Below are 22,360 nucleotides of genomic sequence, written 5' to 3'. Positions count from 1 at the left end.
GATTTCTTATGAAGAAGAATATAAGAAAATATGGATTTTATTATGTCAAATTTTCCGGCACCCTCACATATTTATCGAAAGAGAACATAAATACGAGATGGAAATAAGGGGAAAAAAAGACTCAAATAATAAAAGATAACAGCACAAAAAAGATAAAAATTAAAGAATAAAAGACTCAAATCAATCAAATAGTTGAATTATTTATTTTTCTTTTGTCGAGAAGAGCTATGCTTCGATTATTTTATTTTAAGATTTACACGAGCAATGCATTCCATGAACAAGAACCTAAGAAGCAAAACAATAGCTAATGCAGTATTCAATGTTTAGAAATGAGGAAATATAATGTTTATTTAAAGAAAGTATTAATCGTTATGTTGACTTATGAGTGGAGCCTCATCGGTTACACCAAACCTTATCATGCTTGTAACACTTCGCAACCATATCAACCATAAATTAGAATTCAAATATGCAACGGTACTTTTGTTAGAATACTTGGAGAAAAAAAATCAACAAGAGAGAATGTTGGTATTAGAAATTAGAAAATACGAGACTCGGTAAAAGGTATTCCTAATAACTTCAAATCAAATCAAATAGAACACACTAAGGGGTCGTTTGGTTTGAATACGACTCATGCCAGTATAAGTTATGCTGGGATAAGTTATGTTGTAATTAGTTATTCTGGTATTGTTTTCTATTCACTGTTTGGTATGTTGTATTAAAAATGACAATTGCATAATTTCTAAGAAGAAGTTATAAGTTATCCCGACACTAATTACCCGACCCTCTACAAGGTATAAGTTATCCCGGTACTAATTATAATCTCGGGATAATTTATACCAGGTTTGCTAACCAAGCAAAGTATTAAGGTGATATTAAATTTTTATATCAACACTATATCTTTTTATACCTCATATCAAACGACCCCTAAGGGATTGTTTGGTAGGGTGTATAAGAATGATATTGAATATGGTGTATTAGTAATGTTGAGATTAATAATGTTGGGATTAGATATGCAGGGATTATTTCTTATTGAATGTTCGGTTTGGTATATTAAAGGTTTTGAAAGAGCAGTTCTGCCTTTATACATGCTTATCCACGTATTACAAATTATGGTATTACTAATGAAATGGTTTGCTATGTCTAAGAACAGTGTTGAATAGGGTGTATAACTAATACAAGTATCATTTATACATAGGTTAAAAAATACTAGTATCAAACAAAAAATTAATAGTATCAAAGCTAATAGATATATTATTATCCATAATACATTCTACCAAACGACCCCTAAGATAAATTAGGCAAAGCCATACATCTTCTTTAGAAAATGAAGAAAAAATAAAATACTAATATGGGACTTGATTTTCACTCTTTTGCATAATTTGATAGTACCAAAATATTCTCTTATTTCGATCTATGTTTCATTTAAGATCAATCTGGTTTTATTATTCATCATGTTTAAAGTATGAACATGGATATTAAAAATTTTAAAACTCGTAAGTCTTTTATTTTAAAGCAATTTAGGCTAAGATGAGGATCCTAATGCAGTTAATAGAAAAACGAATATATTGAAAAATGATTTAACAACAATATGTTAGAAAAAAGCGGATTGATTGGAAGCAAAAAAATTACACAACGGTCCTAGTAATGACACATTAAATTGCATTAACAACTTCAAAAAATAAAAGACCAATAATTAAGGTAAATTAATCATATAATATGAATATGTGAGGAAGTACAAGTTATGTCGGCTGTTATGTAGCGGTCACTAAATATAGCAGAGACAAAATATGTATTAAAGCAATTAGTAAATTGGTGAATACCCTTAAATTTACTAATTACATAAAATAAAAACTTGCAAGCAGAGAAATAAATACAAATTAATTTCCAAAAGATTCAAACCGAAGAACTCTAACTTGTAAAAACTCAGTTTTGCAACTTTGCCATTTAAACAAAGCTTGGTGGTTTAATTCGAAATAGCATATGCTAAGCATGATGGTGTTTATACCTTTGACATTAGACAAAATCAATTCAAGAAACAACTTTAATTTGAATTTCGCAAAAAAGCACCAGATTTATTAATGGGGCCAAAACTTTGGTTTAGTTCTTTATTTATCCAACCATAAAGTGTACCCTACATAAAAGGTTTAAAACATAAACAAAGCTACTCATTAATCTTTTATCAATGATAAAACTCTTTTTTGTATATAAATTTTTAAGTACGAGGAACTCTCATCTTAACGTTATTTAGTTTAGCTTTTTGCACCTTTTCAACATCATTAACATTAAAGTGAGGAATATTCAGTTGATCTGCGTTGGTTAAGGTTATTTGAATTCGAATTAATCATAGTGCAATTCATATTATAGTTTCTTGACTATTAATTTAGGAACTTCTCTGTCAAAGTTTAATATGCGTTTTACTCCTTGGGTTCATATAACAACAGTTCATGGCAGCATTGATTTATTGGTGATTATGTATTGCCGGCGGTTAATTAGAGCTAATAACTCGAACAAATTTTCAACTTTGCTGATAATGATACACCACAGAAAACAGAATCAATTCACTAGATTGTATGTCATTTTGGCGTAGAAGCCAAATTGTTTAAATTTGATTATCTGCAAGTTTGGGGGTTGGGGAGATATTATTATGGAGAAATGGACAAGTTAATCCAGTAGCATCACCACCTAGGAAATAGTAGGATGTCTATCACCTCTTAACCAAAAGTCTCAAGTTCGAAGTCTTCTGGAAAGGGGTGCACTGCCCCTTTTAGCAGGCAATTACGTTATAAATCCAAATTAATCGAGCCACTACAAAGTTCGTGCACTTGTGCAATGTCAGTACTGGAGCCAGCGGGAGCTGAATGACCTCCCTCTCGTGGGTTGAGTGAGAGGCAATGAGAGCTGAAACCAGAAAATTAAAATTCTACAAGTTTTTGATATTGTGATGTAACATGGTAGTAAGGCGAGTATCAGTATGAAAAAACAGATTCAGTCATTATCAGTTTTACTTGTCGATGGAAGTACCATATTACATCACAGTATCAGTTACGTGTAGAACTGTAATTTTCTCGGATACTGACTAAACTTTCTTGTAACTGTACTACTGTGGTTCCAGTGACAAGCACCCTTTACTTCAAACCAAGAGGTTGTGAGTTCGAGTCACCCCAAGAGCAAGGTGGAGAGTTCTTGGAGGGATGGAACCGAGAGTCTATCGGAAACAGCCTCTCTACCCCAGGGTAAGGGTAAGGTCTGCGTACACATTACCCTCCGAGACTCCACTAGTGAGATTATACGGGTTGTTGTTGTACTACTGTGGTTCCAATAATTTCCTTAGTTGAGTATATTTCACAGCACTATAGAAGGAAGATGGCTTAAACACCAAGATATCTGTCATTCCCTTTACACCACAAACAATGTGATATTGTGAAGCTGACCAAGAAACGTACTTACTAGTTTGATTTGAGTTTGTGGGTCTTTTTCTAACAAATATTTGGTGATCCGAGGCAGATATTGAGCAGTATACGGTCCCTTTCTCTAGGAGGTACATCCAATAAGTTCAAATCAAACATGCTGGAATAGACACCAATTCACTGGTCCCTCATACCACAGTAGGGAAAACAACTGCAAACAAAACAAGAACTGGACCACTAGCCAAGATATCTCTATGAAGATTCCACCAAACTATTCTTTGTAAAAACAAGTTAAAACAATCATGAATCAGCAAAGGAAATCGTGGAGCAAAAAATTTCTTTTCCCCTTCCCCCACAATGGGAATTCTTCTTCCACCTCTCACTTCCGATGGTCATATGGAACTTATGGTACATTGAAACGGTTCGCGACAAGAATGACAAAGATAACAATTGTATCAATGGAATGTCAAGTTTCGCACCATACCATCCAAATTGGTGGTATTAAACGTCTAATCAATAAGAAAAAAGAGGGTGAGCAGAGCAAATTATAAATAGGAGCTACACCAACAAACTTAGCTCACTGATATTTATTTGATCATGGGGATGCTAATATGCTCCGATACAGCTAATGGATGAGAAGGTGATGCTTTAAAGGGAAAAAAAATTGGATTTTTATTTCTTAACAGCAGCAGTTAGGAATCCCCAATAATCAGCTACCACAAGGCCAGACCCAGTCTTGGGCACAGATGTATTTGTCAGATGTATGCAGAAACATACAAATGTTTAGCAAAATCTAGGCATATAACTCGTCAACATTACACTCGCCCAGATAAACTTTTACACTCCGAGGAGAACCACAACTACCTTCGGCAATAAGAGCTCTGTCATTAGCAGCCATGTGTGCAATAATCTTATATATCATTTCGATCTGCCAAATTTGCAAAGGGCAGTCAGCAACTTGCATCATGTTGCATGTGTAAATAAAGAAAAATTGAAGAAAGACATAAAGAGAGGGAACATACATCTTCTTCACAATGGCAACGATCAGCTATTTCTTCCAGCGTAAGTGGTTCAACAGGCTCTTTACAGCTGGAGAAAGAAATAGCATTGTTAATAGCCGCCATCTCACCAAAGAGAGAATTTGAAAGAACAGAACTCGCATCAGTATTTTCCAACCCAAGAAAGAGCATAAAGAACTAAGATCTCATCAACATACCTGGCCTCATTGAGTACAGAAAGGACACGCTTTTGAAGCGCAAGAACTTCTCCAGCGGCTTTTTTGCCAGCTTCCACACCTGACAACATATTAGATGTTAGTTGGTCTCAAATGAACACGACATATATTAACTTCAATTGAATAAGCCAATATGATATTCCTTGTCTGTAGAACTTATCTAATTACTATTCAACCATGATACAGGTAGATAAAGACACGTGGTTTCAATTAGAGATGGTATACATAAACAAGCATCAATAATGCAGCTCCTATTGAAGTCCACGTAAAAAACAAAAGGATAAAGGAAATACCAGGTTGATGATAAGCGTTAATGTTGACAAGTGAGGCATAAATCCCAACAGCTCGCTCGTAGAGTGCTACTAGAGCTCCAACAGATCTAGGTGTCACCTCCTGCACAGTGACTGTGATGGACTCTCTATCGTTCGCATAGAGAGCCGACCTTGTTCCCTGCAAAACATGGATCAACCTTTTGAATAAGGAGAAAAAGAAAACAGAAAAGTAGGAAAAATCGTTAACTGTGGAGTGCGGAAGGAAAAAGTCTTTCACACAGTTCACAAAAGGTGTGATTCTGTTACAAAAAGATCCTAGGTCAAACTTTTTACAAATTAACCAGCAACGTATTCCTTTTCTAAACAGGGAAAATGCTAAAAGAATGAGTGTCATCTCAATTATCAGTACACTTACCTTCTGTTTATCAATACCACAAGCAAGTAGGTCAGTAATTGGCAATATCAAGCAATTTTATAAAGTGATACCCATGTACGACCTCTCATTACATGAAGCCTTTTGTAAACATCTTGCCTTTCTTGCACTAGACCTCCCCCTCCCCCTTCCGATCTTTCCACTTAACTAAAAAATAAGAAGGACAAACCTGTAACATTCCAAAGAGGTAGTCACCACAGGTAACACCAGGTTCAAGCTCCCAATCATGACCAGGGGGCCTATCACGCAATACTTCAATAAATGTTGCAAAGAAATTGTGCACGCCTTCTCGGAGTTGTTGAATATAGCTGGACACAAGAAAAAGAGGATAAATTTTGTAAGTGTGAAACGATGACAGGTTTGCAAATACTTTAACAAACTTCAGAAAAAAGAACATCAGCTTTTTTTTCATTTTCTTTTTTACGTTTTCCTCTTGTAATAAGTGAAAACACATTCTCAACTTACGCATGCTGATCTGTACTCCCTTTGTTTCCATAAACGCTGATCCCTTGATTCACCTGTGAATGGCAAAAAATGGATAAACATAAACGCCAGGAATCTTATTCACAACTGAAGTTCGATCAACAGCCTAGATTAGCGAATGAAGGGAGATTTTATTCATAACTGAACTTCCTTTAACAGCTAGATAAGTAAACAAAGGACAAGGCAGGTACAGAAAAGATATTAAAGGATTTAAACAGAGCAAAATGGCATTACATTTCCAGCAGCGCAAATTGTTTTTATTAAGAGTAAAATCTACAACAGAGGACAAGAAGAGTAATTTAAATGGTTCCTTTTACATTGAATTGGTGCATGTATGGTTAGATGAGTAAGCGAAAGGGACTGATAGGAATGCAGAAGAAACTTCCAGAGAAACGGATGCGGCAATGTACTACTGAGGCATTTCAGCTAGAGCTTTATTTGATGCGGTGAGAGTGAACAGAAACTCTGTGGCCAAAGTGGAAGGAAGGCTTTTCTGACAATTATAGAAGACTTTTACAGTGATAGCACATGAAGCAACAGTAGTTCAGATAAATACTGGGACATCACGTTTTTTAGGAGAGAGGATTCAAACTTGGTTCAGTTATAGGCTATTGACGGATAAGTTTTAGCCACAGGCAGCTGCAATTGAAAAAAAACCTCACACGTACTCGTTACCATAAATTACTGCCATTTACCTAGATAAACTCAGTTGGAATAAAATAAAAAGGGAGTGGATAAGGACATGAACATACTAAGTTAATGCCAGCAATAACAGCAGAATTCCTCAACTACCAGACCAAAAACCTCTCTAATGATAAGGAGGAAAAGAAAGATGATATGCAAGACCATGGTCATGTATCTGTGAGAAGGCACGGGAGAAAATATGTTATTGATATATTGAATGAATGAATAATACTACACAAGAGGCCCTTATTTATAGCTATACTATACAAGGACATACTACTCCTCTACCAATGTGGGACAATACTACACTATATACATGCTGTAAATTAACACTCCCCCTCAAGCCGGTGCATACAAATCATATGTACCGAGCTTGTTACATATATAACTAATACGAGGACCAGTGAGAGACTTGGTGAAGATATCTGCAAGTTGATCATTTGACCTCACAAACTTTGTAGCAATCTCTCCTGAAAGTTTCTTTTCTCTGACGAAGTGACAATCAATCTCAATGTGTTTAGTTCTCTTATGGAACACCGGATTTGATGCAATATGAAGGGCAGCTTGATTATCGCACACAAGTTCCATCCGACTGATTTCACCAAATTTCAACTCCTTGAGCAATTGTTTGGTCCAGACTAGCTCACATGTTGCCATAGCCATTGCTCGATATTCTGCTTCTGCACTAGACCGAGCAACTACATTCTGTTTCTTGCTCTTCCAGGACACCAAATTTCCTCCTACTAAAACACAATATCCAGACGTAGAACGTCTATCAGAAGGTGATCCTGCCCAATCAGCATCTGAGTATCCAATGATGTGCTCATGACCTCGATCCTCAAAGAGTAACCCTTTGCCTGGAGCCGATTTTATATATCGAATAATGCGGACAACTGCATTCCAATGACTATCACAGGGAGAATTCATAAACTGACTTACCACACTCACAGGATAGGAAATGTCGGGTCTAGTCACTGTGAGGTAATTTAAGTTTCCAACCAGCCGCCTATAGCTTGCAGGATCGCTAAGCGGCTCCCCCTGTCCTGGCATAAGTTTAGAATTCGGATCCATCGGAGTGTCAACAGGTCTGCAACCTATCATCCTCGTCTCCTCAAGAATGTCTAAAGCATATTTTCTTTGAGAAATAACAATACCTGAGCTAGACTGGGCAACCTCAATACCCAGAAAGTACTTCAATCTGCCTAGATCCTTAGTTTGGAAGTGCTGGAAGAGATGCTGTTTCAGGTTGGTAATACCATCCTGATCATTGCCAGTAATAACAATATCATTAACATAGACTACCAGATAAATACAGAGACTTGAAGCAGAGTGCCGATAAAACACAGAGTGATCAGCTTCACTACGAATCATGCCAAACTCTTGGATAACCGTGCTGAACTTACCAAACCAGGCTCGAGGAGACTGCTTTAGACCATAAAGTGACCGACGCAAGCGACATACAAGGCCACGAGACTCCCCTTGAGCAACAAAACCAGGTGGTTGCTCCATATAAACCTCATCCTCAAAATCACCGTGAAGAAAGGCATTTTTAATGTCCAGCTGATAGAGGGGCCAATGACGAACCGCAGCCATGGATAGAAAAAGGCAGACTGAAGCCATTTTAGCCACGGGAGAGAAGGTATCACTGTAATCGAGCCCAAATATCTGAGTATATCCTTTGGCAACAAGACGGGCCTTAAGTCGATCAATCTGTCCATCGGGACCAACTTTGACTGCATAAACCCAACGACAACCAACAGTAGATTTACCTGAGGGAAGAGGAACAAGCTCCCAAGTACCACTTGTATGTAAAGCAGACATCTCGTCACTCATAGCCTGGCGCCATCCTGGATGAGGCAACGCTTCACCTGTAGACTTAGGGATGGAAACTGAGGACAAAGAAATATAAAAGCATAATGGGGAGATGACAGACGATGATAGCTCAAACCGACATAATGAGGATTAGGGTTAAGTGTGGTCCTTATACCTTTCCGAAGTGCAATCGGTGTACTAGGAGCAGGGTCCGCAGCAGGAGCAGGGTCAGGTGCAGGACGAGAACCAGTTGGGCCTGATGGAGGACGCAAACGACGATGATAAGTCAAGTGTGGCCGGGGAACTAGGGGGAACAACACTAGACTCCTCAACGGTTGGTATGGATGAAAACTCTGTGGTCGAAAGTGGAGGAGGAGCTATAGTAAACTCCTCAAAGGTCGATATAGGTAAGACCTCAGATATATCATGGTGGTCAGCAGAGGTAAAGAAAGGTTTAGACTCAAAAAATGTGACGTCAGCTGACATAAGGTACCTACGAAGATCTGGAGAATAACAACGATATCCCTTCTGAACACGAGAATAACCAAGGAAGACACACTTGAGAGCACGGGGAGCTAACTTATCTTTCCCAGGGGCTAAGTTATGAACAAAACACGTGCTCCCAAAAACACGAGGTGGAAGAGAGTATAAGGGTGACTGGGGAAACAATACTGAATGCGGAATCTGATTCTTGATGGGAGATGAAGGCATCCGATTAATCAAATAACAAGCTGTGAGAACTGCATCGCCCCAAAAACGCAACGGAACACGAGATTCAATTAGAAGTGTGCGAGCAGTCTCAATAAGGTGCCTATTCTTTCTCTCAGCAACCCCATTTTGCTGAGGGGTATAAGGACAAGATGTCTGATGAATAATTCCCTGAGAAGTCATAAATTGCTGAAATTGAGAAGATAAATATTCTAAGGCATTATCACTGCGAAAAATGCGAATAGAAACACCAAATTGGTTTTTGATTTCAGCACAGAAACTCTGGAATATAGAAAATAACTCAGAATGATCTTTCATTAAGAAAAGTCAAGTACATCTTGAATAATCATCAATGAAACTGACAAAGTAACGAAATCCCAAGGATGAACTGACTCTACTAGGACCCCATATATCAGAATGAACTAAGGAGAAGACAGACTCTGCATGACTCTCAACACTACGCGAAAAGGAGGCTCGGGTATGTTTCCCAAGTTGACACGACTCACAATCTAATGTAGACAAACTAGATAAACTAGGCACCATCTTCTGAAGTTTGGATAAACTCGGATGTCCTAAACGTCTGTGGATTAGATCTGGAGGATCTGTAACTAGACATGTTGTGGAAGGACTGAGTGAGTTAAGGTAGTAAAGGCCTTCTGATTCACGTCCTGTACCAATTGTCTGTCCCGTATTGCGGTCCTGCATAATAAAAGAATCGTCAATAAAGTATATACCACAATGGAGGGCACGAGTCAAACGACTAACAGATGCAAGACTAAAAGGACAGCTAGGGACATAAAGAACGGAATCTAGGGTGATAGAAGACAAGGGATTAGCTTGTCCAACTCCTCTTGCCTTAGTTTGACATCCATTGGCTAAAGTAACAGTGGGAAGAGACTGTGAATATACAATATTTGACAAAAGTGATATATTACCAGAGATGTGATCAGAAGCGCCGGAGTCCATGACCCATGGGCCAAGAGTACTAAACTGGGAAACACAAGCAAAAGAATTACTAGAAGTATCAGTCTGAGCAACTGAGGCTACTTGTGGAGATGTCTGCTTACTTGCTCGATACTGAAGGAGCTCATTATATTCTTCTTTAGATAAAGAAAATCCTTGGTTACCTGGAGTCTCGGTCTGAGCAATGTAAGCATTTTTGGGTGGACGACCATGTAAGGAATAACACATTTCACGAATGTGTCCAAGTTTGTGACAATAAGAACACTTGGGTCTAGATCTTCCAAAACGACCTCCTCGTCTATGCTCCATAATTTGAGATGCCCGAACATCCATTGTCTGGGATGCAAGAACAGAGGAATCAAGTATCTGTGATGAGCTCACTGGTGGACTTGGTGCTGCAGCAAGGCGGAGTAATCGAGAGAATAATTCATCAACTGTCGAGACAGACGGACTAGCCAAAATCTGGTCGCGTACTGAATCAAGATCATTAGGAAGTCCATCGAGGGTAAGAACGAGAAACATCTTCTGTCGCTGCTCTTGTTGTTTTTCCACACTAGCCGAAACTGGCATCAACTTCTCAAATTCCTCCATGACTGCTTGTACTTGACCCAAGTAAGTAGACATATCCAATTCCTGCTTCTTTAAGTTTGTCATCCGTGATATCACATCATAGAAGCGAGATATGTCATTAGTGTATAAGGTGCGTGCCTTTGCCCAAACCAAATAACATGTCTGGAATGGACGAAACAAGGGCATCAACTTGGAATCAATAGATCGCCACAAGATGCTACATAACTGAGCATCGATTTTTGCCCAAAGTGCTATTGCCTTTTCATCTCCATCGCTAGACTGTTTGATTAGATGATCTTGAACACCTTGACCTCGACACCATAACTCGACAGATGAAGCCCAAGCTAAGTAGTTTGAACCTCCCATTAAAGGTTCCGAGGTAATAATAGCACTAGAGTTTCCAGAACTCATGTTTCTAGACCCAAAAGCATCAAATCCCAAAGACATTGTTGCAAATTATTACCAAATAGGAGAAAGAATCAACTGTAATCCACTAAAACAGTGTACGGAAACACAGAATCAGAATACTGAAATACTGTAGCTGCCGGAATCTACTGTAGCTGCCGGAATAGTACTGTAGCTACCGGAAAAAACTCAAAGTTGTCGGAATAAAATGAAAACAGTAGGGGTAGGATCGGAATTACTAGGCGACCCAACTGTTCTGAAGGAAGATTTTCAAAAAATGGCCGGAAGTGGTCGTACGCGCCAGCGCGTGAGCTCTGTTACGCGGCGCCTTCCTGAAGTTCCTTGGAAGGGCAACGTAAGGCTAGGCAACCGATGTCAGTACGGTTGTTGTCCGCCAACTGAGGTCCCCTCCGTACGCTAGACTAGATTGTCAGTGCCGTACGGGAAAACCAATGTCATGAGCAATTGAAAGAGAGCAGAAAAGAGAATTGAGAATGAAAGAAAGCTTGATTGCATTGAATGAAAGCTATTATAGAAAACAAAACGGTGTCGGGGGGGAGAGACACCAATACAGAGAATTGTTTGCTTGCTTGAAAGTTTTGATTGCTTGGTCCCCCTTAATAATGCTTAAAAAAAATAAACCAAAGTTACATGACTAGACCTATGAAAGCTGGAAAATCACACTTAAAGAAAATACAGCAAAACTACTCTATATTTACAATGAAAAGGACTTAGTCTTCTACAAAGCAGCAGCAAGTCCGTTGGCAGCAACTTTGTCTTTAGCATCAGGGTCTGCGCGCGCGGCATTGTCTGCGCGCGCGGCGCTGTTGGCTTTTGCCTGTGGCTGGGCGCTGGCGATGGCTATCGGTGGGGCGACAGAGGCACATGCGCGCTTGTCACTTGGAGCTGCCGAGACCACGGGGCCGACCGTGGCGACGGGCGTTGGGAGGCTGGCCAGGACGCCACGGGGCGCGTCCAAGGGATCATGGGGCATGGCTGGAAAGCCGCCCATGACATTCTCCCCCACCTGAGTTGGCGACGTCCTCGGCGCCTTCCTTGCAAGGTAATCATCAATCAGGCTCTTGTAGGCTTTGAGGTTTGTTCCCCTCTCCCAAGTATTCTCCTCTACATCACATCCCTGCCATTTCACCAAGAACTCCTGGTGATCTTTTCTTGAGGCGTGAATCACTCGATCATCAAGAATAGCTTCAGCACGCCTTTTCCCGGTTGAATTGGGGCCTCGAATACTTGGTATTGTGAGTTGGCTTCGTGAAGGATCCTCCATATCTTCCCGAAAAGGTTTCAGGAGACTGACATGGAAAACAGGATGGATTTTCCACCAAGCTGGGGTATCCACCCGGTATGCAACTTTCCCAATGCGCCTTTCAATGGACAAGGGTCCAATATATTTTTGCAATAGGCGAGGGTCATGGACCCCTGCAAACAAGTACCGCTTTGGGATTTTGACCATCACTTTGTCTCCCACCTGGTATTCCACAAAGCGACGATTCTGATCAGCATGCCTCTTCATCCGCTTTTGGGCTTTGACAAGATAGCTCCGCACTATCTCCAAATTTTGCTTCCATTCTTTTGAGAAGCTAGCAGCCCGAGGAGATTTTGACATGTTTGGTGCGTTCACTGTGTGTGGGAGTAGCGGTTGCTGTCCGGTAACAATTTCAAAAGCGCTTTTGTTGGTACTTGAGCTCTTTTGTGAATTGAAACACAGTTGAGCAGCATCCAGAAGCTTCACCCAATTCTTCTGCGATCCGGTCACAAAGTGCCGGAGATATTCCTCTAGCATGCCATTGAATCGCTCCGTCTGGCCATCAGATTGCGGATGAAAACTTGAGCTATGACTCAATTTTGACCCGAGGCACTTAAAGAGTTGGGTCCAAAAATTGCTAGTGAAGCGTGAGTCGCGATCACTAACAATGTCTTTAGGTAAGCCCCAATACTTGACGACATGAGAGAAGAATAGTCGAGCTGTATCTTCTGCTGATATATATTGTGGGGCTGCTATAAAGGTAGCATACTTGGAAAACCGATCCACCACAACCAAGATAGTTGTGAGATCTCCGACCTTGGGCAATCCGGTGATGAAGTCCAGGGAAACGCTTTCCCAAGGTCTTTTTGGTACAGCTAGTGGTTCCAAGAGCCCTGCCTGCGTCAAGCGGTCTGACTTATCTTTCTGGCATACTAGACAAGTCTTCACATACTGAGCGACGTCATCGACCATTTGAGGCCAATAATATGCACGGCGAAGTAATGCCATGGTGCGTTCCTCGCCGGGATGACCGGCCCACAAAGTATCGTGGCATTCTGCAAGAAGAGTCCGTCGCAGATCTCCTCCTTTAGGAACATAAAGTCGGTTCCCTTTCACCTTCAGGAACCCATCTTCGGTGTAGAACTGGCGAGTCTTGCCCTGTCCTACCAAATCAACCAAATACTGTGCAGCAGGATCCTTGATGAGTAGATCCTGTATCTGGTCTTTTATGGTGGTGGTTACTTCGCTTCCCTTTAGGGCGGCGAGTACACACATCGATGCTAGATCAGCTCTCCGACTGAGTGCATCAGCAACATGATTGGTCTTTCCACTTCGGTACTCCAGGTTGAAGTGAAATTCCGCTAGGAGTTCCTGCCACCTAGCCTGTCGTCCATTCAGCTTTGGCTGGGTCATGAAATGGCTAACGGCTGTGTTGTCTGTCTTGACCACGAATGGGGCTCCCAGTAGATAATGCCTCCAAAGGCGTAAGCAATGAACGACAGCCAATAATTCTTTCTCATGGGCGGCATAGCGCCGCTCTGCATCCTTCAGTTTCCGGCTCTCGTACGCTACGGGATGCCCTTCTTGTAGCAATACTCCACCAAGTGCATAGTCGGAGGTATCCGTTTGCACTTCGAATGGCTTGGCCAAGTCAGGGAGGGCCAAGACTGGGCTACTAGACATAGCCATCTTCAATGCGTCGAAGGCCTCTGCCCGCTTGGGGCCCCAATCCCACGGGGTGGCCTTCTTGAGAAGTTCTGTCAGCGGCACTGCAATGAGGGAGTAACTTTTCACAAACCGCCGATAGAAGTTGCATAGGCCAAGGAACGACCTCAAGGCATGTATATCCTTAGGAGGCGGCCATTCTGTAATGGCCTGAATCTTCTGCTGGTCCATCTTGATCCTCCCTTCCTCGATGACATGTCCGAGGAAGTCAATTTGTTTCTGAGCAAAGGAGCACTTGGATAGCTTCGCATATAATTCGTGCTCCCGCAATCGGGCTAGGACCTTCCGCAAATGCTCCAGGTGTTCTTCTAGTGTCTGGCTATATACCACAATGTCATCCAAATAAACCACGACGAATTCATCAATGTATTCTCGGAAGACTTGGTTCATCAAGGTGCAAAATGTGGCTGGCGCGTTAGTCAAGCCAAAGGGCATAACCAGGAAGTCGTACGACCCATATCTTGTCACACAGGTCGTCTTGTGCTCATCACCATCGGCAATCCGAACTTGCCAATAACCTGTCCTCAGGTCTATTTTGGTGAATACCGTCGCACCACCCAGTCTATCAAACAAGTCTGCCATTAGCGGAATAGGGTACTTGTTTTTCACGGTGATTTTGTTTAGAGCCCGGTAATCCACGCAGAGTCGCAAACTACCATCATGTTTCTTTTGGAATAGCACAGGGGACCCGTATGGGGACTTAGAGGGCACAATGATCCCTGTGTCTAGCATTTCCGTCAATTGTCTCCGAAGCTCGGCGAGTTCGGGTTGTGACATTCTGTATGGCGCCCGGGCAGGTGGCTTCGCACCCGGCACCAACTCAATCTCATGGTCCACAGTTCGCCTAGGCGGAAGATGCTTTGGCATGTCTTGTGGCATGATGTCTTCAAATTCCAGAAGTAACTCCTTCACGGGTGCAGGAATGGGACCCGAGGAGCGTTCTATATCTTCCATGCAGAGGGTAGCCAGGAATGTGGGTTCATGTCTTTTTACCCCTTCTTCAACTGCAAGGCCGAGATGTTCTCGGCTGCCATCTTCATGGGAATGCACGGAATAATGCAGGGCTTGGCCCCATTTGCCCCCATCATCAGTAGCATGTCTGCATACGGTGCGGGCATGGTATTGGTCTGTCTCAGGAATTCCAACCCCACGATTAACTCAAAGTCATCTATGATCACTACGCGCAGGTTGAACTTTCCTTCATAAGGGCCAAGCTTCACTGGTACTTCTTTGGCTATTCCACCCACTGGTTGAGGTGGTGAGTTGATAGCCTTCACACGACCTTTGCCCTTTCCTACAACTAGTCCAAGACGCTCCACCTGAGTCGAGGCTAAGTAGTTGTGGGTGGCACCCGTGTCTATCATTGCCCGAATGGGCTTGCCATTTACCTTCATGTCAACGAACATTAGGGTCCTCTCTTGATGAGGAGTCCTCAAATTCGCCTTCTTATTTCCTTTCCTGGCAATTGGACAGGGGTCCTTCTTCTTGCGGATACCGGCACTGGTTCCCGCTAAGGGCTCAAAAATGGAGCCAACAATTGCATTGAATGCACCTACTGGCTCGGTCTGGTCCGCATCATCGGCGTCGTCATCCGTCCCATCCTCAAAAGCTTGATGGGCATTCATCTGTGCATGTGGACATTCATTATTCCAATGTGGTCCGCCGCAATGGCGACATCCTGAGGGGGGCTTCCTCCCCCGATCATTGTTGTTAGATGCAGCACTAGTACTGCCGGAAGAGGGAGTCTTGGATTTGGGTGCACTCCGGTCTCCTCCACTTCTGCTAGGGCCACTAGTGTTTGGTTGGCCCCCTTTGTATCCTCCTCGGACAGGCTGTTGAGGCCTATCCTTCCGGGCTTCCACTTGGTAATCCCCAAGGCACTCTGCTGCTTGGATTGCCTTAGGCAACGTGTCTACCCTTTGTCTCTGCAACTCCATCCGGGCATAAGGTTTCAACCCTTCCAGGAAGGTGAAGAGTTTGTCTTTGTCCCCCATGTCACGGATGTTCAGCATGAGCGCGGAGAATTCCCGCACGTAATCTCGCACTGATTTGGTCTGGCGGAGCTCCCGCAACTTTCTCCTGGCATTGTACTCAACATTTTCGGGGAAGAACTGTAGGCGTATGGCTGCCTTCAGTTCCGCCCATGTGTCGAGGGCATCTTCACCTGCCTTGATGGCTTCGTACTTCACCCGCCACCAGAGTTTGGCATCACCCTGAAGATACATGGCAGCAGTTGCTACCTTCTTAGCTTCTTCCAGGCTTCCCACGGCATCGAAGTATTGCTCGATGTCGAAAATGAAATTTTCCACTTCTTTGGCATTCCGAGCTCCACTGTATGGCTTTGGCTCAGGAATTTTCAGCTTTTGTGCCATGGGGGCGAGGTTCACACCACCCCCAAATTGGTTTCCACCTCCTCGAAGTAGGCCTTGTAAAGCAGCATTGACAACATTGAGCTGGCCTGTCAAGTTGTCTATGGTTTGTTGCATGGCAGTCACCCTGTCTGCCTCTTGTTCCCTGTTGGCTAAATCCTCGGCACGCTCCTGCTGGAGGACCTCAAATTTACCAAAAATTTCAGTTGCCTCTGTGGCTGCTGTTTGTCGGTCTCCTTCAGAGTCGCGGCTGATGTTTTCTATGTCAACTTCGGCCTGGATGAGTCTGCGGTCCAGGTCGTCCAACCTTTGCACTAGGCTGGTCTTTAGATCGGGCACCATTTCCACGATGGGCCGTAATGCGTCAACCGTTCCCTCAAGGGTCGCGATGCGATCCCCATAATTCACCATGGTCAGAAATGGTGGTAATTGCAATGTGATCCCTCATCCGATGTCGAGCCTAGGCGTTGATACCAACTGTTACGCGGCGCCTTCCTGAAGTTCCTTGGAAGGGCGACGTAAGGCTAGGCAACCGATGTCAGTACGGTTGCTGTCCGCCAACTGAGGTCCCCTCCGTATGCTAGACTAGATTGTCAGTGCCGTACGGGAAAACCAATGTCATGAGCAATTGAAAGAGAGCAGAAAAGAGAATTGAGAATGAAAGAAAGCTTGATTGCATTGAATGAAAGCTATTACAGAAAACAAGACGGTGTCGGGGGGGAGAGACACCAGTACAGAGAATTGTTTGCTTGCTTGAAAGTTTTGATTGCTTGGTCCCCCTTAATAATGCTTAAAAAAATAAACCAAAGTTACATGACTAGACCTATGAAAGCTGGAAAATCACACTTAAAGAAAATACAGCAAAACTACTCTATATTTACAATGAAAAGGACTTAGTCTTCTACAAAGCAGCAGCAAGTCCGTTGGCAGCAACTTTGTCTTTAGCATCAGGGTCTGCGCGCGCGGCGCTGTTGGCTTTTGCCTGTGGCTGGGCGCTGGCGATGGCTATCGGTGGGGCGACAGAGGCACAAGCGCGCTTGTCACTTGGAGCTGCCGAGACCACGGGGCCGACCGTGGCGACGGGCGTTGGGAGGCTGGCCAGGACGCCACGGGGCGCGTCCAAGGGATCATGGGGCATGGCTGGAAAGCCGCCCATGACAGCTCACGCGCGTGAGCTTCTGGTGGCGCGTGGAGGCGCGTGAGGCTGCTTCTGCCGGAGTTGTTCACTGGGGTTTGGTCGCCGGACAGTGACGACTCTTGTGGTAGTGTTGGATTTTGCACAACACTGACAGAAATGAAGCAGATAGAAAACAACCTTAAAAAATACTGATTTCTCTTTCCCGGAATCGCTGGAATTTATGCACAGCGATAAGTCTCTCACAATTGCTCTGATACCATGTGAGAAGGCACGGGAGAAAATATGTTATTGATATATTGAATGAATGAATAATACTACACAAGAGGTCCTTATTTATAGCTATACTATATAAGGACATACTACTCCTCTACCAATGTGGGACAATACTACACTATATACATGCTGTAAATTAACAGTATCAATTAAAGTTAATATTAGTTATCAGTTAGCAAAAAAACATAAGTGGAAATGCATCTATTAAGTATGGTTTTCAACTACGAAAATGAAAAGCATGAGAAATATGGGGAAATACCCGGTTTCCGTCCAGGTCAAACTCTTTTCCAAGAGACTCCATGACAAGCTGCTGTAAATACCTACTGAATAGTAATAAACTGTCCTTGTACGGGAGGACAACCATATCCTGCAACACATAAGAAACAGCATATCCACCATCATAGTCAAATATACAACTATATGCTCCTCCGTCATCAGAAACACAAATTTGAAGGTGATTCAGACCTTCGATCCAACTCCATCAGTGGCCCAGTACCAACACAAAGCAAGCAGAGCTGCTGGGTTTTCCCGAACCTGATGACAAATAATTTGTTAATCATCAATTTTTTCTAGCACCTCTCAGTCTCACAGACTGACTCCATAAGGCAAACGAGAAAAGTATAGCCCAAACAATTCCACAAAGAAATTTGTTCAATGCAATGTTCTTGGAAAAGTTTCTAGTTATTCTAAAAAATTCAAACTCTAAAGAGTCATACTTTTATTTGCCAAAAGAACATGAAAAAGGCCATATGGTCATACCACAGTTGTCCTGTTTGCTTCGTCCATCAATGCAGCGCCAGTAAGCATCTCTCTAATATTAATTCCCTGGAGTGAAAAAAGAATATGAAGGCATAATGTGATAGAAATGCTCTAAGCAAAGATGAAACAAATTCCCTGTATCTCATCCTATGCGACATAGTCCTGCTGGCCTTGGATTACAATGAGTTAAGTCCTGCCTATATAATACTTTCTTCTTTAGCCCGGTGCACAAGGCATCCCGCGTTCACGCAGGGTCCGGGGAAAGGCCGCACCCCAAGGGGTGTGATGTAGACAACCTACCCTAATGTAAGCATTAGTGGCTACTTCCACGGCTTGAACACGTGACCTATAGGTTACACGGACACAACTTTACTGTTGCTCCAAGGTCGGGGCAGCTTACCTATATAATACATGCTTGGTAAATCAAAAGTGTAAGCAAGTTCTGGAGGTTATACATAAATTAATTTGATAAAGACAAGATCAGACCAATCTTCACATTTCAATTACACATTTAAATTGAATTTCTGGAAAGGTACATGAAATATTCTTCCTTCTAAAATTGTGTCGAGAAGTTTGGAACGTTTAAATTGGTTAAAAGTGAGATGTTTAAACAAAGAGTGGGAGTAGAAATTTGACTTTAGGTGACAAACCTGAAGTGCAGCCGGAAGTAAACCAACTGCAGACAATTCAGAGGTTCTTCCACCCACCCAATCAAACATAGGGAATCTGGCTAACCAACCCTCAATTCTAGCGGTGTTGTCGAGTAAAGAGTTCTCTTGTGTAATGGCAACACCCTGCACATGAGTGGCAGTAAGCAACAATGATAATTATTAAAGAATAATGCTATGTACAACTGCAATCAAAACTAAAATAGAGAGTGAACAAAAGGACAGAACTAGAGGATAACAGACCAACAAGCAAATGCAGATTAAACAGAGGCAAACCAGTCATTATGTTCTCTTAATTTCTTCCGGAGAACTTTTATTTGCTTAACTAGATACGGCATTCATCAGAAAGCAACTCCACACTATGGAGAAAATTATGAAAGCAGCAAAAAGAACCTGAGGTCAAAACCTGTTTTGCAAATTCCAAGCCAGCTTCACGAAAGGCCTTCTGAACTTCTAACAAGCCATTTCGGGTTTCTGGCGTGCCTCCACTCTAAGTAATATAAAGAGATTCACAAATAGTGTATCAGTCTATCAGAAAGGTCTCTATCTATGCTAAAAAACAACAAAAAAGCAGAAAGTACATGCATAACCACCTTTGAAATGACAATAACAAGTGTTGAAGCCAGCTCAGGCCCAAGTTGTGCAATTTGATGATCAATGCCTGCTGGATCTGTGTTGTCGATGAATCTTATCTGCCAAGAGAAGATACAGAATGGTATAAGGGAAAAAAGGAATCTACAACAATAAAAATTCTTCAGTGAACAAAATGGATCTAGCAGCGAGAGAATCATTTACAACGTGGGAGAACGGACAAAAAGGCAAGGAAGAGTTCAATGCATGTGTACAATAAGGAAAGTCACCGCGTAGATTTATTATAAACAATGTAGAAGACCATCTATATTTCAAGTCCTTCTCATTAATTTTTCTACACAGGTTATTTTGCATCATTTGACGTTAATGAGAGGAAAACTGTTCCATGGACATATTCACTATTACTTCTTTTTTTGCGTGTGAAAAAATTCATTATTGCTTGACATGCCAGAGAAGCAATACCATGACGATCAATAGATATGAAAGAAATAGAGGATAATATAAAGCCAAGGCACTTACATTGGCTTTGATGTTATGCAGTAAACTTCTGGACCATATAAAAGAGAAAACACTAGCTTGGCGAGATCAAAATGTTTCATCAAGATGATTTTACACTGTTGTACGCACAACTAATTTAAGTAAAGGTTCACATTAGATGGTGAAGTACTACCAATTTTATGATATAGTAACTCACAGCATGTTCTGCTTTACCTTATAAAAAGAAAAAAAGGGTAATTGCAACATGTTGAGAAATATACTCGAGACAGGAAGCTGACTGAAAAGACTTATTTCTATTGATTTTCACAGGCTTCGAGTGTGAGGAAAATTTGATAAAACCCCTTAACAGTTTACTGTTAAAAGAGTGAGTTCAGTTAACCCATAAATCTCACAACAGAACAATCACTGGTCTTTTGAACACAACTGCCAATTACCTTCAGAGGAGGGTTGTCAGGAGCCAATGCCTCAGCCACAAATTGCGGTCCAAGCGCTGAACCACCGATTCCAACAGAAAGAATTTGCGTAAATAGGCTACCAGAAGGAGTCTTGATCTGCAAAATAGATGTCGTAATTCACACCAGGTTGATTAAAGCGCCACGGATAAATAACCAATTCCAGAAGTGGAAAAATATGCTTTTGGAGGATAAAGAATAATAACTCAGAAAAAGTGCCTTCACAACTTAGAAGTTAGGAACCAACATTACACTTCTTAAACATTTTCTCATAGGCTTATTATCCTAAGTTCCTTATTTTCAAGTAACAATCACTGAACCATATTCCTCATACCATACAAAATTTTAACTATATTCACTCGAAACACCAATTGATTGATGAAAAAAAAATCATCAAATTGGATAAAGTTAAGATTTTTAGAGATCAAGATATTCAAGCAAAGCAGAAGGCTATCAAATTAATGAAGACCAATCAACTACACCTCAAGATGATTTAAAGTCGAAGAAAAGGGTTGACTTTGAGCTGAAATTTTAGAGAAAAAAAATGGACTTTGAACTGACCTTACCACTGACGACATCATTAGCAAACCGACAAACAGATTCAAGAGTATTCTCAATCTGCAACTTGAGAAATGAGTTAGGAGCAAGATGAGGACTCCTCAGCCAATAATGACCCACCATTCTTCCCTCATCTGGGTTTGCAATTGCACCTTTTTCCAATTTCACCATGTCCTTAAACGCCTTCTGCAAACGGGGCTCCATTTCCTCAAGAAACTCGTCGGAAAACCCGACCCGACTGATATCCAAATACAAGCCCAACTCCTTGTGCTGGTAAAGCCAGTCTACATATCTCTTCCATAGGGACTTTGGGTCTTTCTCTAACCCAATGTTCTCCTTCTTCAATAAGACGTCGTTGTTGTTGCCGGTGGACAACTCACGCGCTACCGCGTGAACATGGAATCTTGATTTTCCGGGCAGGGAGATTGAACCCAATTGGGATGAAGTGATTTTGTGAATTGATTTCACTTCAGTTTTGAAAGATGATGAAGAAGAAGGGGAGTAAATGCTAGAGAGTGAAGACGAAGCCATGAATTCATACACACTCAATTATGAGAAATTTAGAAAATTCTGAGCGATATATACGAGGAGAGAGAGAGAGAGAGAGAGAGAGAGAGAGAGAGAAAGAGAGAGAGAGATCAAGAATCCATAGAAGGAGTTGTTGAGCTGAGTTGAAAAGAAAGGTGCTTTTGGTTTATTTGGCTTTTGGAAGGTTAAGGGGTTCTTATTGTATTAATTTTGAGATAAATTCACTTGATTAAAATAAATTTGCATTATAACTAATTTCAAAATTAGTTACCTGAAATTATAGTATTATTTTTATTTTACGGGATGGAATAATAATCTCGATATAACTAAACTCGAAATAATTAATCTTGAAATAACTTGTTTCCTAACCAAACGATCCGTATTGATATGATGCAATTACACGGGCCACAAAGTTAAAGAAAACAATTGAAAAATCTATGATCTAAAATAAGATATAAATACTTGTTAGAAATTATTTCATTAAAAATAATAAGAAGTTTAATTAAATTATACATTTTAAATGTAGGAAAATATTACTATTTAATTTTAAACATGGTAAAAATAAA

At 41.5% G+C, this 22,360-nt stretch overlaps 1 protein-coding gene across 1 annotated transcript; it reads right to left on the bottom strand.

The window, feature by feature from the left end:
* Positions 1–4,054: 4,054 nt before the first annotated feature.
* LOC104086554 (glucose-6-phosphate isomerase 1, chloroplastic) lies at positions 4,055–21,962 on the bottom strand. Its single transcript, XM_070200112.1, has 14 exons — positions 21,270–21,962; positions 20,691–20,807; positions 19,761–19,859; positions 19,574–19,657; positions 19,150–19,293; positions 18,500–18,565; positions 18,206–18,274; positions 18,000–18,107; positions 5,812–5,864; positions 5,516–5,654; positions 4,935–5,091; positions 4,624–4,702; positions 4,430–4,496; positions 4,055–4,335 (listed from the first exon to the last, which is right to left on the bottom strand). The coding sequence occupies exons 1-14, from the start codon at positions 21,795–21,797 to the stop codon at positions 4,201–4,203; spliced, it is 1,845 nt and encodes a 614-aa protein (XP_070056213.1). The 5' UTR covers positions 21,798–21,962; the 3' UTR covers positions 4,055–4,200.
* Between the last annotated feature and the right edge of the window lie 398 nt (positions 21,963–22,360).

The sequence above is a fragment of the Nicotiana tomentosiformis genome, chromosome 4 (assembly GCF_000390325.3).
Source record: "Nicotiana tomentosiformis chromosome 4, ASM39032v3, whole genome shotgun sequence".
Lineage (NCBI taxonomy): Eukaryota > Viridiplantae > Streptophyta > Magnoliopsida > Solanales > Solanaceae > Nicotiana > Nicotiana tomentosiformis.
This window is presented reverse-complemented; position numbering and strand designations above follow the sequence as displayed.